At 34.8% G+C, this 20,712-nt stretch overlaps 1 protein-coding gene across 1 annotated transcript in view; it reads right to left on the minus strand.

Moving 5' to 3' along the window:
• LOC129269394 (fibropellin-1-like) overlaps positions 1-20,712 on the minus strand; it is a 45,489-nt gene that overhangs the window by 12,852 nt on the left and 11,925 nt on the right. Inside the window, exons 7-23 of the mRNA XM_064105706.1 lie at positions 20,562-20,675; positions 19,594-19,710; positions 18,584-18,697; positions 17,010-17,123; positions 15,778-15,891; positions 14,597-14,710; positions 14,283-14,396; positions 13,803-13,916; positions 12,413-12,526; positions 11,808-11,921; positions 11,151-11,264; positions 10,531-10,644; positions 9,209-9,322; positions 6,985-7,098; positions 1,802-1,915; positions 685-798; positions 228-341 (exon numbers count right to left, since the gene is read on the minus strand). Of these exons, the coding sequence (XP_063961776.1) occupies positions 228-341; positions 685-798; positions 1,802-1,915; positions 6,985-7,098; positions 9,209-9,322; positions 10,531-10,644; positions 11,151-11,264; positions 11,808-11,921; positions 12,413-12,526; positions 13,803-13,916; positions 14,283-14,396; positions 14,597-14,710; positions 15,778-15,891; positions 17,010-17,123; positions 18,584-18,697; positions 19,594-19,710; positions 20,562-20,675 (1,941 nt within the window). The remainder of the gene's footprint in view (positions 1-227; positions 342-684; positions 799-1,801; positions 1,916-6,984; positions 7,099-9,208; positions 9,323-10,530; positions 10,645-11,150; positions 11,265-11,807; positions 11,922-12,412; positions 12,527-13,802; positions 13,917-14,282; positions 14,397-14,596; positions 14,711-15,777; positions 15,892-17,009; positions 17,124-18,583; positions 18,698-19,593; positions 19,711-20,561; positions 20,676-20,712) is intronic.

A 20,712-nucleotide genomic window follows, 5' to 3' on the forward strand; every position in this document is an offset into this window, starting at 1 on the left:
TTCATTTTGAGGTTTCAACAGTGGACCCAACGGAGAGATGTAACTTTAAAATTTTTATTTAACGAGTTTTCATCTTTTTTAATGCAAAGCTTGCATTGCTTACTGGGCTTAGTATATGAATTTGATTAAATACTGACTCTATTCATGAGCTGTTAATACAAAAAAAAAGATTTGTGGCATTTTGTGTTTAATTCACTGACGATTTAGACCAACATTTTTTTACTTACTTGATTGACAATTAGATCCATTGAAGCCAATGGGGCAGTCACATCGATATCCATTGATTTCATCTGTGCAAATGCCGCCATTTTGACAAGGGTTACTGCCGCATTCATTGATGTCTGAAAAGAGTGGGAACGTAGTGGGAACAGAGAAAGGTGTATAAAACCCGATTTAAAATGTCGAACAAACCCAGAAAAGCCATCCACAGCCACAACACAGTACACGACGCACACACATGCACTTCGCGCACGCGTTTGGCCAGATCAAACCGGATGAAACGATACGAGTTGTTCTGCCGTATAGGTCATGATCATGGACATGTTATACAATCTAAATTCACGTCTGTTTCATATGTCATGTCAAGAATAACACGTAACATAGCAACATATTGATAACATCAGGCAGCACAAAGACAAATATATATGCCATCTGCTCTAATCGTTGCATTTGCAAAGGTCTTACTTGATAGACAATGTGATCCAGTGTAACCAGCTACACAATCACAGGTGTAACCATTGACTCCGTCCAGACAGGTCGCACCATTTTGACAGGGGGTACTTGCACACTCGTCGATATCTGAAATTGATGATGAATGGGATATTAACATTTCTTTTTATCTCTTGTTAGACAGACATGTCGCACAAGGAATCACAACAATGAGATAGACTCTTAACACAAAAACGCTATTAAGTTATTTCAAATTTCTTGCCATCGGGTCTATAAAAATGGTTACGAGAATTTGACTGAGACAAAGAGATATAATGTTATGTAGTATGTATCTAACTTCCTGTTTTCCTTTCAGTCATTCACCTTCACTTGTTTACAAACTCCCCCAATGTCATCTAAGACTGAGACAACGAGATATAATGTTATGTAGTATGTATCTAACTTCCTGTTTTCCTTTCAGTCATTCACCTTCACTTGTTTACAAACTCCCCCAATGTCATCTAAGAATTCCTAAAACCCTCAATACCATTTAACTCCTAAACCTTGACCATAAAAAGACCAACCCTCAGTGACGTCAGCTAACTTCAAGGAACAAAAGTTCTAAGAAGTATGACTCACTTTTCCAGCCCCATTCACTTGCACAGAGCATCACCACGCCCCTTATACCAGATAAAGTTTGATAGACAGTTACCTGTAGACCAATCAGATCAAGTTTAGAGATCACTCCCACCTTAAATTGTTACACCCCCAAAATTAATGATATAAATAAGACTTCTTGATTATTGGAGAGATAGAATACAACGATAGAATACTAGACCAACACTCATCGAGATAGACTGACTGACTTCAAGACTTAGACGTCCATTAAATATTATCTGAACTTCACAATCTCAATCTGATACTTCTAAATTATTTCATATTTATCATCTCTTGTTATACCTGAATCTTCATGTACTTCGAATTGTAAACTGTAACTGATGATTAAATACCCAATGATTTGAACTGTATAACTTTCTCCAAAGTTCCTTCATTACGCTTCTTTATTACAATTACCGATCCCAACACGACAATAATGTAAAATTAAAATGTGAATTAAATATCTCGTATGAACTGCTTCAAAGTTTGTTCTTACTTGATGCGCACTGTGATCCGGTATAACCTGCTGCACAATCGCAGGTGTATCCATTGATTTCATCCTGACAAGTAGCTCCGTTTTGACAGGGGTTACTCCCACACTCGTTTATATCTAAATAAATTTAAATTAGATGAGGCACTGAGTTCTACACAGTCTAAGAGGAAACAAATATTAGAAAATGATATTCTTTAATAGTAATTATGTAGAAATTGTTGGGGGAGTACTGCAACGTTTAACATCTTATTTTGTATTGCACAATGGTAATATGATGTTACATGTATGTGTTCTTTACTCATTTGGTTGTTTAAACCTGGCATGTACTCTGATATACCATGTATACATACGACATTGTACCACCAGAAGTACCGTATTTCCTACTAAGCGTTGGTGCGCTTAGGGGGGAGAATGCAATATTTTGAGAGTTTTTGAATTTGGTGACGGAAATGAACATACATGTATATGGCAACCCTATGAAGTCGTTGGCATAACAGAGAGTCTAAATTGTAGGACGATAATATGGCAGGACCTAATAGATAATGGTAGAGCTGCAATCAATGCAAATCCATACTCTCTCCGCATCAGGAAACTTCAATGTGCTCCTTAAAAGTCTTCTTGACATAATTCAGACAAAATATCACGTAATCTTGCAAAAATACGAAACGATGCCCTACTCAAAATTGATCGACCAGAGGTGTATCATTTGTTGTTGCACTGGCATTTGAGCATGCTCACCAGAGGCGTCGATCCAGCGGGGGGGGGGGGGGGGTGGGAGTGGGGCGGGGGGAGGGGGCAAGGGGGCGATCGCCCCACCAATGAAAATATTGGGGTGGGAAGAATATCGTTTTGCCCCAAATAATTATGTGCAAAAATAGAATTAAATTGTATTGTTACACAAAATCAGCAAATAAACCAAACACAATATAAAGATTTGTTTTTACGTCTAAAGTACAGTTCATAATCAAGATCTCTCCGCGCGGGAAATGATTCAATCTATCATTGCAACTTTGGTTAAGATAGGCCCTACATTTAGGCAGGAATCTCATCATAGAGGCATATAATTCTTTTCTGCTAATGAATAATAAAAAAAAAAGCCCAAACCCTTTTTTATAGGCGGATCAAGATGAGTTATGGATATCTCTAAATTAATTCTCGCAAAGTAATTAAAAAACCCTTTCCATGAGAATTGATCAAAAATTTCGGCTCGAGATTTGCGCTCGCATCGATTGTTAAAATATATATGAATCCATGCATCCTATTCATAATTATAAAAATGCTTAAAATGTCTACTTTTCATACGTTAATATCAACAAATTTCGCGCTCTCATTAGGCTTATTAGATTTATTTATTTATTTATTTATTTCAATATATTTAACCAGGGTAGCCCACTTAGCAATAAACTGGTCTCCCGTGGGGCCCTGGAATACATGATAAAAACAAGTATAAAAAAATATAATTACTTATGAAATATACACAGAAATATTCTAAATAACTTAACTCATATCATAACAGAAAACAGAGTAGCAAGCATACAGCATCCTTAAAAACATGATACTAATTAACAAATTACATACAAAGCAATACATATAAATAAGATAAATTAGATAGACATAGAAAAGTTGATTTCAAATTAAAAGGCAATAATAAAATTTAAGGTTTAAAAAGATGCACTTTCAGTTTCTGTTTAAAGATTGATAGAGATTTTGACTGTTTCAAATTAAATGGCAAGTTGTTCCAAAGTGAAATCGCTGAGTATTAAGATAAAGAGTGTTTAAAAATTTCGGTATGAGTTTTTGGGGTGATCAAATTATCTTTTGCTGCATATCTAGTGTTAATTAATGAGAGTCACTTGCAAAAGTAAACACATTACGATAGAATTCCGATGACAGACCATTGATACATCTATACATAACAATACACTTAAAATAGGTAACGCGATCGTTGAAGGGGAGCCATTGTAGTTCACGAAACATTTCTTTTGAGGGGGTATAAAAATAACATTTTAGGATTAATCTAGCCGCTCTTTTTTGAAGTTTGATTATACGATCTGTGTGCATATTGAAACGCTACCCCCAGATTTCACAGCAATAATGAAGGTGTGATTGGACTAAACACAGGTATAGAGTCTTGAGGGTATTTTGGTCAACATAATGCCTAACCCTTCTTAGCATACGTAGGCTGGTATACACCTTTTTACATACATTATCAACTTGGTATGACCAAGATAGGTGTTGATCAGTTATGACTCCAAGACATTTTATCGTTGTACACCGTTCTATACCATCTCCATTAAATTTGATAATTACATTTTCCATAGAAATATATAGAAAAAAGATTTATAAATAAGATATAGATAAGATATATCCGCGAATTCCTAATAATCAAATTGTCCTTTTTTAGATTGGAATATCGACAAGTTTCATCACGAGCTTAAGAAGGGGAATAGGAAAATAGGCATAATTTTCATATATGATGACATTATGTCTTTAAAATATCCCGGTCCTAAATCAAAATAAAACTAATGATATATCAGCTCGCACCATTTATTCATTGCGATCCATATCCACTTCACAATTCCCCTACACAGTGCTTGAAATAGTGCATAGATTTACCCTTCCTTCTTCAGATCGTAATATAATTTTGTTTTCAGCTCGCGCTTCGCGCTCACATTATTGACTTTCATAATATGATAAATGTATTTAGAACGCCCAGAATCCAGGTCGCATTATTAATGTAGGAAGATACCTAATTACCCATCGTTTTCATGATTTCCAAAACATTAATGGAGTTTTCCATTTGTAGGTCTAACTGTCAATTTTCCAGCTCGCGCTTTGTGCTCGCATCAAATATTTAGATATATATATATCTTGTTCATGATTACAAAAAGTGTCCTGAATTTCCAGTTTTTAGGTCGGGATGAAAAAAAAAATTCTTCTCGCATTTCGCGCTCAAGTTATTTGATTGCTGAATTATGTCTTGTCCTCATGGGTAACTGCAAACAGTTCTTAGCATCTCACTTTTCAGGCCCAGAACGTATATAAAAAAAAATCATGTTCGCGCTTCGCGTTCGCAGTAATTATTTAGTTACACACGCATCTTGTATAGGATCACAAACATTGCTATATATACAGTGCGTCCCAGAAAAAACGAAACCGAGATTAAGCGACGATTTATCATAACTAAATCACAAAAACAATAGACAAATGACCTACCAATGTAAAGCTTAGAATCTCCTTTTTCATCTGATATTACTTAGATTATTCCTCATTCACGCATGAGTGAGCAAAAATAATTTGAAGAAAGGATACCAAAAACTCATTTGGCGGGGGGTATCTGAATTTAAAAAAGAAAATCACATGCCTAAAAAGTTCAATATCTGCTCCTTTTTTTTATACCTTAATCACAAAAAAAGGTCAAGAGGTAAGAAAGTTATGTTTCCTCGAAATCTCAAAAAAAGTTTGGAAATCTGACTTTGATCGATAATCCCTCTTCGTTTAAAAAAAAATATCAATAAGTAATTAATATCAATGAATAGAGCATTTTTTTCCTTTAAGATGATACCCTACATGATATGATTATGGTTCACATGGAGGTGCAGTGCCTTGAAATGTGGGCAAGGTCAAAATTCAAAAGTTGCAAAATGACGCAATAATGAAAGTCACTGTTCTTTTTCCGTGGTGATGAGTGAGTTTTTCAGAAATTTCTTTTAATTGTTTTCATGCACCTTAACATCAACATTAACATGGAATCAAACACACCTCTGCACAAGCAAAAACATAACAAACGAACATGCATGGGTATTTCAAACAATGACACAAACCATGTTATCTCACATAACCACCACTACAGAAGCAGGGGCTTGGTTTGAATGGATTTTCATCTCTACTGACACAGACAAAAGAAACATGTTCTGTATTGACCCTTTATGACTATTTCTGCTCGTGTTTGCATCTTTTCGATTCTGACCTCATCCAACACTTTTGAATCCTGCTCTTTTCGTGATGGCATGATCATAACAAGCATGGTATCATCTTAAAGTGAATTAAATGATCTTTCGAATGATATCAAGTATGCATTGTGCAATATTGGGAGGTGGGAGAAAGGAATGGTCAAACTCAGATTTTCAAACCCTTTTTGCTCGTTTTGCAGCTTTTCAATTCAGACCTCATCCAACACATTTGAATCCTGCTCTTTTCGTGATGACATGATCATAAAAAGCATGATATCATTCTAAAGAGAATTAAATTATCTTTTGAATGATGTAAAAAATGCATTGTTTAAATTTGGGAGTAGGGAGAAATTAATGGCTACACACAGATTTCCAAACTTTTTTTGAGAGGTTTATTTCCATAATTTCATTAAATAAACGTGTTTTCACCGGTTTCCCACAGAAGCTATCGCATGGTTAACAAAAGACTTATTAAATGCATGGCTGATCGTCATCAAAACGGATTGTCGAGTGAGTTTGAACGCTAGCCTGTAAAACCTCTTCATTTTATGAAATTATTGAAATTCAAACCTTATTTCAAATCACCAGAACTTTGTTTATTCTTGACCATTTTCTGTAATTGAGGTATCAAATTAAAGAGCGAATATTGAACTTTGTAAAAATGTGGTTATCTTTTTGAAACCCAGATACAGCCCACCAAATGACTTTTTGGTATCCCCTCTTCAAATAAAGTTTGCTCACTCATGCGTGAATGAGAAATAATCGAAGTAATTTCAGATGAAAGAGGAGATTCTAAGCTTTACAATGGTAGGTCATTTGTCTATTGTATTTGTGATTAAGTTATGATAAATCATCGATAAATCTCGGTTTCGTTTTTTTGTGGGACGCACTGTATATATATTTGCGATCGAGAGCGTTTGTAATGTTTTTGTATTACTCATGATTCCCCCCCCCCCTTTTGAAAAATGGATCGACGCTCCTGATGCTCGCATTATCGTTCATATTTGCCTTGTTTACCATTTTCCAAATAATATATGAAATCAAATGCTCCCTAATGTCGTTACATTCTAATCTTCTCTTTACCCATCTTAACCGTTCTTGAAAGCCAAACTTGCTTTAAGTAGTTTCACAGAAACAATGTGAATCTACCAAAGGCAGTGGTGTAAGACGGAATACAGATTTCCAATACCTCAAAATTCGAAAACTAGAATGAAGGTAAGAATGTCTTATTACCTACTACACATGTTATTCCCGTAAATCCTGGTGCGCACGAGCAACTGAACCCTCCAATCCCATCCGTACACGTAGCTCCATTAAAACAAGGGTCCTGAGCACATTCGTCTACATCTGAAAAATAAAAAGATTACTTACTTGTTACATGTACTTATCTAATGACTTTCTTTGGCCTGGTATTTTTTCCTTTCTCTCTCTAGGACATATTGTGGTCATCTTCCTCCTTTCAGTTGATAATTACATTCATTTGGTAATTATTGAATAATTTATGAACGCCTCATATTCAATTACAGCATTTCATGATGTAAAAACGGACAACATTACTTTGTGGTACAATGATTCCAATCCCTAAAGACAAGAGAAAACTTTTAGGGTGTTCTGATAATTATAGGGCAATTACCTTGGGAAGTATTGTGGGTGAGATATTTGATTCTGTGATTTTGCAGAAGGAAAGTCTCGCATTGACTACTTCGGATTTACAATTTGGGTTTAAGAAATATTCATCGACTACTCATTGTACACTTGCAATGTTGGAAACCATTTCATATTATAATTCTTGTAAAAGTAATGTATATGTTGCTATGCTTGATGCATCTAAGGCTTTTGGTAGGGTTAATTATGGTAAATTATTCGGGTTGTTAATGAAAAGAAAAATTTCTCCTCTGATTCTTATATTTTTAATTAATATGTACACAAATCAGGCATTACTGGTAAAGTGGGGAAGTCAAAAGTTTACTAAGTTTTCTGTAAGTAACGAAATAAAACAAGGGGGAGTATTATCTCCCATTCTGTTTTCTGTTTATGTAAATGATCTTCTTTTAAAACTTGAAGAAGGAATTGGTTGTAGAATTGGTAATTATTTTGCGGGATGCTTACCATATGCTGATGGTATCACTCTTATGTCACCAACAAAGAAAGATTTACAAACCATGATAAAAATATGTGAGAACTTTGCCACAGATTTTGATATTACTTTCAATGGATCCAAAAGTCAATTTCTTGTCTTTCCAACTGGTGGCCACAACAATTCAAGGGAATATTCTGTTGTTATTAATGATACTAATGTGTCAAATATTAATAGTGGGGTTCACTTAGGTCACCATATTTCAACTATTGACAAGAATAGCTTGGTTTCATCAGCTACTGCCAAATTCTGGAAAAGTTTCAATATTCTCAGATATGATTTTGGTCATATTAAATCATCAGTGCAGTGTTTATTATTCAAACAACATTGTTGTAGTTTCTATGGAGCATGCTTGTGGCAATTAAGAAGTAAAGCTGTATTGAACATATGCACCTGCTGGAGTAAAGCTCTGAGAAAAATTTGGAGAATTAATAATATGACTCATTGTGATCTGGTAGCATTACTGTCTGATTGTCAACCTCTTGAGAATGCTTTAAGATATAGATTTCAAAAGTTTAATAACATAATTGTGAAGACTGGGTCGGGATTCATAAGAATGGTTTTGAAATATGCCAAAAGGAACCCTTTTTCAACTTTTTGTGATAATCTAAATGAGGGGCAATATTTTCTCAGTGAATGTAATAAGAGTAAGGACTGTGATGTCCCGGCTTGTAAAGAACTGGATGTGAATGTTCTGAAAGAACTTATAGCAGTAAGAGATCAGGAAAGTATCTGCAACATGTTAACAAGGGAAGAAGTGGGTCAGTTGATTGAATTCCTATGTATTTCTTAGCTTCAATTTAATCTATCTTCTCTCCCTATATTTTATTAATTGTGATTTATTGTGGGTTTTTTTTTCTCTCTTTTTATAGATGTGCCACATAAATGTTACATTTATATTATTTGGCGAATAAAGATGATATATATTTCTAAGAAATCAAAGCAAATCCCACAAATATATGCAAATTCAACACTTGCAATACTAAATTGTTAACATGAAATTTTGAGTTGCAACACTGACATAACATTACTTTCTACGAAATCAAAGCAAATCCCACAAATATGTGCAAATTCAACACTCGCAATAGTAAATTGTTAACAGGAAATTTTGAGTTGCAACACGGTATTTATTCAAGGTTAAAATATTGAACCCTAACGGTAATAACTTCACATTTCTGATACAATGTGTTTTCATCTTTTTACACAACATTCATAGCTTAATGGGCTGGTCCATGATTCCAATCAATCATGTTTTAGAAAGGATATGCGGTGCTTTCTTTAATTCACTGCCTATTCGAATAGGTCAAGTTTCTTACTTACTTGATTGACAATTAGATCCGTTGAAGCCAATGGGGCAGTCACATCGATATCCATTGATTTCATCTGTGCAAATGCCACCATTTTGACAAGGGTTACTGCCACACTCATTAATGTCTGGAAAAAGTTTGGACATACATAAAAGTATAAGAAAAATGCTATAAAACCTGTTTTAAGATATTGTAAACCTGGCTTAAGATATTTATAGAAATTAGGATTAGGATATTACAAAATAATAATCTCATTTCATAACATTCTACGATGAGGTAAATACAATCTAAAAAAAAAACATTTGAAAAATAATACTCTTTAATTGCAATTTCGTATAATTTTTCTGGGGATTGCTGCAATGTTTTCTTCGTATTTTTTATTACACAATGGTAATATGATACTACATTAATTTATTCGTAGTAATTTGGTTGATTGAACCTGGCGTGTACTATGACATGCATACAATATCTAATGCAGAATTTCCCCCAAGTGCTATATTTCCTTCTTAGCGTTGGTTCGCTTTTGGGAAAATTGCAATATGTTCACAGTGCCAAAATTTGGTGTCGGAAATAAACATCAGGACATCTTTGGCAACCCATCTATATAGTCGTGGGCATAACGGAGTGTTTCAATTGTAGGACGATAATATGGCAGGGCCTAACTGATAAAGGTAGAGCTGCAATAAATGCGAATCAATACTCTCTCCGCATCTGAAACTTCGACGGGCTCCTTAAAGTTCTTCATAATGAAATGTAGACAAAATATCTCCTAAACTTACACGAATACGAAACGATGTGCTACTAAAATATCATTTGAGCATGCTCGCATCACTTTTCATCTTTGTCTCAATAAACCATCTTCCAAGAATACAAACATAAAGAGCTCTCTATCATCCGGACATATCACCCTTTATTTGTCGCTTCCTAAAAGTTCTTGAATGCAAAAGTTGCATTTAAGTAGTGTCACAGAACCAATGCGAATGTAGAAAAGGCATTGTTGAAAGATGGATTATAATATCTAACACTCAATACTTCAAAATTCGAGATCTGAAACAATAGTAAAGAAATGTCTCAATGTCTATACACTCTAAAAGAATATTGGGTAAAAGTGCTCCATAAGGGTGATTATGTGTCCAACCAACATTGGGCATTTCTTTTGGGCAATTTTACTTATCCAGCGTGATGAAAATTCTAAGGTAATAGCTGCTTATTGTTTTACGTTATTGGACAATATGCTTCCCGCTTAGGTAAAATATTGCTCAAAATTGGTTGGGCGCATAATTACTCTCATGGTGGTAAAAATTTTACCCAATATTTTTTTTACAGTGTACTTACCTATTGAACATGTTGTTCCTGTAAACCCTGGTAAACAAATACAAGTAAATCCTCCAATCCCATCCGTACACGTAGCTCCATTGAAACACGGGTCTTGAGCACATTCGTCTATATCTGAAAAAAGTATGATTTACTTATCAATGATTTTCTTTGGTCTGCTTGTTTTTTTCTTCCTTTCTCTTGTATATATTGTGGTCGTCTTCTTTCTTTCAGCTGATAATTTCATTCATTCATGGCAATTATTGAAGAATTTAAGAACTCTTTAAATAACTAAAGGAATTCATGATTTAGAAGCTGACATAACATTACTAAGAAATTATAGCCAATCCCACAAATATACCAATTCAAGAACAACAATAGTAAATTGGTAACTGAAAAGTTGGAGTTGCATCACGGTATTTACTTCAAGGTTAAAATATTGTACCCAAATGGTAAGATGTAACTTCACATTTCATAGCCGACGTGTATTCACCCTCCCCCTTTTTTATATTAAACATTAATTGCTTAAGGTGCTTATTCCTCATTTAAATTACATTCTTGATATATTCATGTTTTGGTAATTATTTGCGGTGTTTTCTTTAATTCACTGTCTATCCGATTATACCGAATTCATAACTTACTTGATTGACAATTAGATCCGTTGAAGCCATTGAGGCAGTCACATCGATATCCATTGATTTCATCTGTGCAAATGCCACCATTTTGACAAGGGTTACTGCCACATTCATTGATGTCTGAAAAGAGTGGGAATATAGAAATTGGTATGAAAAACCGATTAACGGTATTGTAATGAATGAGGAAATTATTAAAAAAAATTAAAGTTGATTAAAGTATAATACAAGAAATACAGGTCAAACAAACAAGAAAACCGGCCCACACCCACAACACAGTTCACAACACACACAAATCACAATTTACTAGCTGTTCTACCATATGTCATGATAATGTCAGTATTACACAAAGTAAATTCACGTCTGCTAGATATGTAATGTCACAATGAACATTAAACATAGCACAAAATATTAAGCATCGCAGAAGTAAATATAGTTGCAATATGCTGTAATTGTTTACTGTAAAAACGCTGTTTAAAATTTTAGGCACGTTGTTTAAGCCCTTCACTCTAACAACTATTGTTTAAAAACTTTTTAACAACTGTTTAAACTTTTTAAATAAGTTATTTAAACAGTTTGAATGATTTCAAAAAAAGTTTAAATAACTTGTTATAGTGACAGGCTTAAACAACATTTTTTACTGTGTTGTCTTTGTGAAGGTCTTACTTGATGCACAATGTGATCCAGTGTAACCAGCTACACAAACACAGGTGAAACCATCGACTCCATCCACACAGGTCGCTCCGTTTTGACAGGGGGTACTTGCGCATTCGTTGATATCTGGGGAAGTTAAAATTTGATTGTTTTTACCAAGTAGTTTCGGAAACTACTTTTTCATACAGGTCAAACCAACAAGAAAACCGACCCACACCCACAACACAGTTCACAACACACACAAATCACAATTTACGAGCTGTTCTACCATATGTCATGATAATGTCAGTATTACACAAAGTAAATTCACGTCTCCTAGATATGTAATGTCACAATGAACATTAAACATAGCACAAAATATTAAGCATCGCAGAAGTAAAATATAGTTGCAATCTGCTGTAATTGTTTACTGTAAAAACGCTGTTTAAAATTTTAGGCACGTTGTTTAAGCCCTTCACTCTAACAACTATTGTTTAAAAACTTTTTAACAACTGTTTAAACTTTTTAAATAAGTTATTTAAACAGTTTGAATGATTACAAAAAAAAGTTTAAATAACTTGTTGAAGTGACAGGCTTAAACAACATTTTTTACTGTGTTGTCTTTGCAAAGGTCTTACTTGATGCACAATGTGATCCAGTGTAACCAGCTACACAAACACAGGTGAAACCATCGACTCCATCCACACAGGTCGCTCCGTTTTGACAGGGGGTACTTGCGCATTCGTTGATATCTGGGGAAGTTAAAATTTGATTGTTTTTACCAAGTAGTATCGGAAACTACTCTTTCTTCAAAAGTAATATTTGTAGAATTTGTTTGAGGAGTGGTGGAAAATCATATAACTTCTTCTTTTCCATTGAAAAAACAATAAAAACAAAAAGTCGAAAAACAAAGAAATACATAAGAATTAGGAAACAATAAAATACATAAGAAAATAAATGTGATGTTGATATTTAAAAAAATATATTTGATCAGATGCCTATCTAGAGTATGTGAAACAAAAATTAGCATTTTAGGGGCATTATTTTATTAATTAGAGCAAACTTATGATTTTACGCAAACTTATGATTAGCATAATGAGCAATGAGATTTTTCGCAGAATTTGATATTATAGTTTTGTAAATAATGCCATGGGTAACACGCGTGCCAATATTCGTCGCGATCGCGCGAACGACGGGCGAGATCATAAGGGGGGCTGAATAAGCCCCCCCCCCCCCCAGTCTTCTTAGGCGTCGAAATAGCCCAGTCTATTTAGGGTTAAGTAGTATAAATGAGTATATCTACCTACTACAGCACATGTTATTCCTGTAAACCCTGGTGCGCATGTGCAAGAAAATCCTCCAATCCCATCCGTACACGTAGCCCCCTTTCCCCTTTCTTTTGTACATATTGTTGTAATCTTCTTTTTTCAGCTGATAATTAGGTTCATTTGGCAATAAATTGTAAAATTTATGAACTCTATAAACAAATAAATCATAATTGAGGAACTGACATAAAATCTGTTCCTAAGATATCATAGCCAATCAAAGAATATCATACATACATGCAAGAACTGCAATTACAGTATAGTGAACTGGCAACAGAAAATTTGGAGTTGCCTCACGGTTTTGACTTCGAGGTTCAATGGTCAGATGTTGTTGTCGTTTTCATTTCCTTAAGCTTAAAAATATCATTTCATATTGCAAATAGAATGTACTATATATACATATATATATATAATATAAAATTACGACTGGTAGCCCATATTCACCCGGAACTATAATTGTTGCTGCTGGTCTTTCATGGGGCCAGTGCAATGTAAAAAAATGGGATTCATGGAAACCAATAAACTTATTTAGGTCTATGATAAAAATGGTGATGTCAAAAATTATCGGTGAATAAAGGGAACGAAATGAAGAAATGAGGTCAATTGGCCGACTTCATTCTTTCATTTATATTCTAAATATATTCATTGTCTTGATATGGAAAGATTTAAGGTGTTTTCTTTAATTTAATGTCTTATAACTAACTTGATTGACAATTAGATCCGCTGAAGCCATTGAGGCAGTCACACTGATATCCATTGATTCCATCTGTGCACAAGCCGCCATTTTGACAAGGGTTACTGCCGCATTCATTGATGTCTGAAAAAGGAGGAACATAAAAAAGTGTATAAAACCCGATATAACAGGTCGAACAAAACTAGGAAAGACAACAAAACATTATGCAACACACACACACACGCACCCACCCGCACCAACCCTCACACATAAACATGCACTTCGCGTACGCCGATATATGATTTCAAAATCAATAAACTATATGAGGTGTAATTCTACCGCAGATAAAGTACATGGACATGTTATAAAAACTAAATTCACGTCTGCTAGATATCTAATGTAAAAAACAATATATAACATAAATGAATTTATATAACAATAATATCAAGCATCCCAAAAATAGAACATAGATTCAAGCTGCTGTAATAATTGTATTTGTGAAGGTCTTACTTGTTGCGCAATGTGATCCAGTGTAACCAGCTACACAATCACAGGTGTAACCATTGACTCTATCCATACAGGTCGCACCATTTTGACAGGGGGTACTAGCACATTCGTTAATGTCTGAAATAGATTATAAATGTGAAAATAGCATTGTATTTTTTACCTCTTGTTAGAGAGAATATTAATAATAGCAATTATACACAGTTGGGTATCTAAACCTGTTTTCGATGGCGTGACTGCGACAATGGATACATTATCTAAATACAATGTGAATTAAATATATCTTATGTATATGATTTGCTGCTAATTTGTGTTCTTACTTGAAGCGCAATGTGATCCGGTGTAGCCTGCTGCACAATCACAGGTGTATCCATTGATTCCATCCAGACAGGTAGCTCCGTTTTGACAGGGGTTACTCACACACTCGTTTATATCTAAAGAAATTTAAAGTAGATGAGACATTCAGTTCTGCAAAGTCTTAGAAGAAAATAGGTTAAAAAATATTTTCTTTAATTGCATTTTTACATATTTTGTTGTGGAGTGGTGCAATGGTAATTTCTTGTTTTGTATTGCAAGATGGTAATACGATGTTACATTTATGTATTCGTTATTCATTTGTTTGATTAAAGCTGGTGTGAACAATACTATGACATAAATACGACACTAAATGCAAATTTTTACCCCACAAATGGATTAAGTGGCGTATTTCTTCCTTAGCATTGGTGCGCTTTGGGGGTAAATGCAATATTTAGACAGTGCAAAAATTTGGTGACGGCAATGAACATCAGGGCCTCGTCTTACAAAGAGTTGCGATTGATCCGATCAGTCGTAACTATGGAAAGCCAGCAATATCAACATCTAAAATGCATGTTTGTTCGAAATATTTTCTAGAAATAGTGTATATTCATACATTCACCGTTTCCCTGATAATTCAGAATGCTTCTCTTTGTTTTTAAAGGACACTGAGCAAATTTCCTAAAGAAAAAAATCATGACGTTGATGGATTTCCATATACTTGAGATTGATTGGATCAATCATAACTCTTTGTAAGACGGAGCCTAGGACATCTTTGGAGACCCATCTATGTTGTCGTGGACACAACAGGTTGTTTTCATTGTAGGACCATAAAAAAGCAGGGCCTTATATATGATGGTAGAGCTGCGATCAACGCGAATCCAATCTCACCCAATCTTGAAAGAATAAAAACGACAACGATGCGCTACTAAAAATGTTCGGCCAAAGGCGCATTATTGGTTGTTGAAATCGTATTTTTGAGCATACTCGCATTACTTTTCATATTCGTCCCAATTTACTATTTTCCAAGAATTTAATTATAAAAACTCCGTGGTGTCGTGATATTCCTCCCTTCACTTATCGCATCCTAAAATGTCAAAGTTGTAATCACGTAGTATCACAGAACCGATGCAAGACGGAACATAAAATCTAACACCAAAAAAATCGAAATCTAAAACGAGAGTGAAATGTCTTAATGTCTACTTACCTACTGAACATGTTGTTCCTGTAAACCCTGGTAAACAAGTGCAAGTAAATCCTCCAATGCCATCCGTACACATAGCTCCATTAAAACATGGATCTTGAGCACACTCATCTATATCTGAACAAAACAAAATGTTGTTTTTATCAACGACGTTCTTTGATCCGCTTGTCTTTCCCCTCCCTTGTACATATTGTGGACACCTCCTTTCGTTCAGCAGATAATTTCATTTAATTAGGAATTACATGAACTCAACAAATAATCAACATAATTCATAATTGAAAAACAATAGTTCCTAAGATATCATCGCCAATATGGGCAGCCAAAAGGACCAAAATTAACAATCTAAAAAATAAAGAAACTCACAGACCTAAAAGTAATACCTCAGAAATATAACATTCAGATATGAATACTTTACTTTGAACGAATAGTACATAAGTCAGAAATAATGTATAATGTAGTCGTCTTTATTTCTGTGGTTGCTTTTATTTCTGTAATTTTCTTTATTTCTAGAGTTTTCTTGTTTTTTGAAATTGTTATATTTGCGAGCTTATCTATTTCTGAACGATGACATTCATTAAAAAAATATGCTGCTATTTCGATTATATTTTTTCTGAATGACTCTTTTATTTCTAAAATCTTTTATCTATGATTGATGCAAGGTTTATTTCTGTTGTTTCTTTTATTTCTCAATTTCTGACTAGTATGTCTTATTCGGGTCTTAATTGTCAGAAGTACTGTATTCATTTCTAAATGTTAATATATTTCTGAAACACCACTTTTATTTCTGAGGAAGTTAATTTATTTCTAAGAAACGGCATTTTTTTCTGAGAGACTGCATTTATTTCTGAAAGACTACATGTATTTTTAAGATACTACATTTATTTCTGAGAGATTCTGTATTTTTGAGATTTTGGCCCTTTTGGCTGCCCAAACGCCAATCCGAAAACGAATTTTAAAACTGCAGTGAATTAGTAACGTTTTGGAGTTGCATCACATCAATCGCAATACTTTATACTTCGAGGTTATGATGTTGAACCCAATTGGTAAGATACTACTTCACAATTGTTATTCAAACTTCGTTCATCTTCCCCCCCCCCAAAAAAAAAAAAGCTTAATGTGCTTACTCCATGGTGTCCATTACGAGCCTAAAAAACCCCTTCACTGGTTTTGGAAAGGATTTGAGGCATTTTTTTGTAATTCAATGTCTATCCAGTTATAAAGAATTTATTGCTTACTTGATTGACAATTAGATCCGTTGAAGCCATTGAGGCAGTCACACAGATATCCATTGATTTCATCTCTGCAAATGCCGCCATTTTGACAAGGGTTGCTGCCACATTCATCGATGTCTGAAAGGAGTTTGGACAAAATATGAAAAAAAAAATTGGTTTAAAATTTTGAAACTACTGAGGATATTACAAACTGATAAACTTATTTGACAACATTCTAATTTGGAAAATAGAATCTTCGAAGTAGAACAAGGGAAATGAAATTTAAAAAAAAGAAAACAAACCCACATACCTCGTTACCACACACACACACAAACACATTCAATAAGGCTAGATCAAACTGAACCAATTTTGCCCTATATCATGATCATTGACGTGTTTTGAATGTCAAAATCAATATTACTTTTATGAAATATCAGACATTGTCCAAAAAAGTAATGAACAAAATATATATACAATCTGCTGCAATCGTTTTTATTTTTTGCGGGGGTCTCACTTAATGTGCAATGTGATCCAGTGTAACCAGCTACACAATCACAGATGTAACCATTGACTCCATCCATACAGGTCGCACCACTTTGACAGGGGTTACTTGCACACTCGTTGATGTCTAAGATAGATGACAAGTGAGATTTCCATAATCCCCAGTTACCCCGGGTGAGCGTTTTATGAAGGGACTTGTCGAACGTTTTCTCTAACAAGTCTTGTTTTATCGGACAGTTGCTACAGTAACAGTGCCTCTCAGCCAATCAATCCATACATGTTACGTCATTGTCACAGGGGCTACTAGCGCAATCATCAACATATATGAAACTAAGAGAAGATCGTATTATGTTTGGTCTCTGGATTTTTATTTATTCAAGATTCTCAATACATCGATTATGTCATTGAATTAACCGATCGTACTACAGATGATTCGTATAACAAAGATTAGAAAGGTGTAGTCATGTTCTTGGCCGCCATATAACAACTTGACAGCTCCTAGAAAACGTTAACTAGACATAGCGAATCCCCTAAATCATAACATTAATCAATACCTAACCATACCATATGGATAATACTGATCTCTAGTGGCGTATGGGGAGATGCACTTGGTGAAAGATTTAGGGGGGTAGGGCAAACGTATCTATTTGTTAAGTTTGAAGATTACTAATCGTATCTTCTTTGGGAATGCTACACATTTACTGGTGCTATATTATACTTTAAGGAAACATTTTACTAGGATATGTAGGAATAGTTTCGTTCTATTTGCTATTTATTAATTTAGTTATCGCATTTTCTCAGCTCCGAGGTTGCCTGAAGCAGCCGAAGGAAGGTCTATGGTTCAAATTGACGGGACAATGCAATTTGATAGCCCTAAAGAATTAGCTATATGACAATTAATTTCTTTTGATTGTTTTAGAGCCTGGAATTCAAGAAATTATTACATATTCCCCATGAAATAATTGACAGACTGGCTTGAATAATAAGCAATCGGTAAGACGTATCGGGTGTCGAATCTTTGAATGTAGCGCAATTCTAGCCCTTGCTAGCCAGTGCTACTTTTCTTCGATTCTTCATTACCACTTTGAAACTCTTACTTGATTGACAAGTTGTTCCGTTGAAACCCGATGGGCAATCACATGTAAATCTATTGACCCCATTCGAACATGCTCCTCCGTTTCGGCAAGGGTTGCTTGCGCATTCATTGATATCTGAAATTAAGAATGTAATAATGTAGACATTGATTGCTTCCTGATAATTCAGATATCACATTTAGATTTTGCACATATCACAAAAGACACCATCATAGATGTGATGGATTTTACCATTCTCATCACATCATGATTAAAAAAAAGGACATCCATGACCATTCTCACCTCTGCGCCGCTGCCATGACAACTATCATTATGCTGCCATCATCACCCATTCCATAGGAACAGTTACCTCTAGATATAGCTTCAGCTCGGGTTATGAGGATCAGTCTACTTCTTGATATAAAAAAGGAGCAATCCTTATACCGTAATAAATCGGGTTTCGAATAAACCCGTTGTCAATCAATTTATAAATCAAGTAAATATTTGAAACCAAGACCAATATTCAAAAGTTCTGTTATGATACTCTCATCACCTGTTTTTCCCAGTACCTATTCCCCTTCGGACTTACTAAAGTATAGGCACTAACTGCTAACGAAACAGGAAAAGAACACCTGGGGCCCGTCACAAAATCAGTTAAAAATCAATCACAACGCCAGAAAAATGTATAAATCCATCTTAACTTGATTTTTATCATACATGAGCGCTTATGAACTTAGGTTGTTGCATCGAAAAACAAGTAATTATGAATTGTGAGAACAGTGGAAATCTTTCCAGTATGTACACCAAAAACAATGATCGCAATAGGGTTTTACGTACAATTATTTCCTGCCCACAGATTACACCTGGGTTCCATTGCCATAGTGTTGTCTTAATAAAGCCATGATAAATCACTAATACAAAGTGCGCAATAGCATTCCCGAATTTTGACATGATTGGTTCATTATGAAATTGGTTTGAGCTGCAGTTAGGATGTCCCGGTTAATTTTGGATGATTTCCCGTCTGATAATCGTACCTTCCCGACAAGTTGGGCCGGTAAAACCAGGAGCACAGGTACACATGTAGGTATTCAGACCGCCTTCCCTGCACGTTCCTCCATTTCTACAAGGTTCACTCGCACATTCCTGGATGTCTGAAAGATCAAACAGATTAAAACACACTACAGTTGCTTAGCAATCACGAAATGATTTCGATCAAAAATCAACTAAACAATCAAAGTGTCAGCAGCAAATGATTGCGATAAAAGATGACCATCTATTTAGTCGTTAGCAAAGTTTTTTTGTCAGTAGCCGTGTATTTTTTTCAATCAATAATACATGCCCCTCTTGTACTTTCCTGTGTTGCTCATATTCAGCGCACTCGGTTTTCAACCTAGTTTCCACCATTTCACAACATTTGGCTGATCAGAACACTAGGCCCAAATTTATTTGGTATATCAAAGTACTTGCTTAGAGAACTTCCAGTCGAAATCTATGACTGGTGCAACTACTCAATTTTCGTTGTAAGTATTAAAAGCTGGCACCCTCATTGCCCAATTAGCACCAGGTTGTAAGCTTCGGACCAGATTTTCATAGTGTGTTTATTACTAATTCAAATTATTTCAATTCTGCAGTAAAGGGTGTTAACCAATGAAATGAATTGAGAAAAATTCTTTAAAAGGAGTAGGCCAATACAGCTATTATCTTTGTCACGAAAATTGAATGAGAAAAATTTAACCTATCATTCCAAATTATATGGGTAAATTTGGACAAAAATCCATGGTTAAAACTTAAATGTACTAAACTATTCTATGTCTGATATTATTTTGCCCTTTTCGTCCCCACGTATTACTGAACCAAATGTTTCACAGCCAAAGTGAGGCGCCACAGTAATGGAGTTTGGACGATCTCTCCCTTTTTAAGGGTTGAAAAAATGAATAAAACGGGGATTTAAGGGGAAATGGAGTGACGAAAATGAAAGAAATTATGGTAAAAAGAGACTTACCTATTTCACATCTGGTTCCCGTCAAACCAAGATCGCATATGCACTCAAATTTGTTAACCAAATCGCTGCATCGACCACCGGGCGCACACGGATTGGACACGCATTCATTGATATCTGTGATGAATAAAGAATAAATGGGAATGTGATTAAT

The sequence above is a fragment of the Lytechinus pictus genome, chromosome 10, assembly GCF_037042905.1.
Source record: "Lytechinus pictus isolate F3 Inbred chromosome 10, Lp3.0, whole genome shotgun sequence".
Taxonomy (NCBI): Eukaryota; Metazoa; Echinodermata; class Echinoidea; order Temnopleuroida; family Toxopneustidae; genus Lytechinus; species Lytechinus pictus.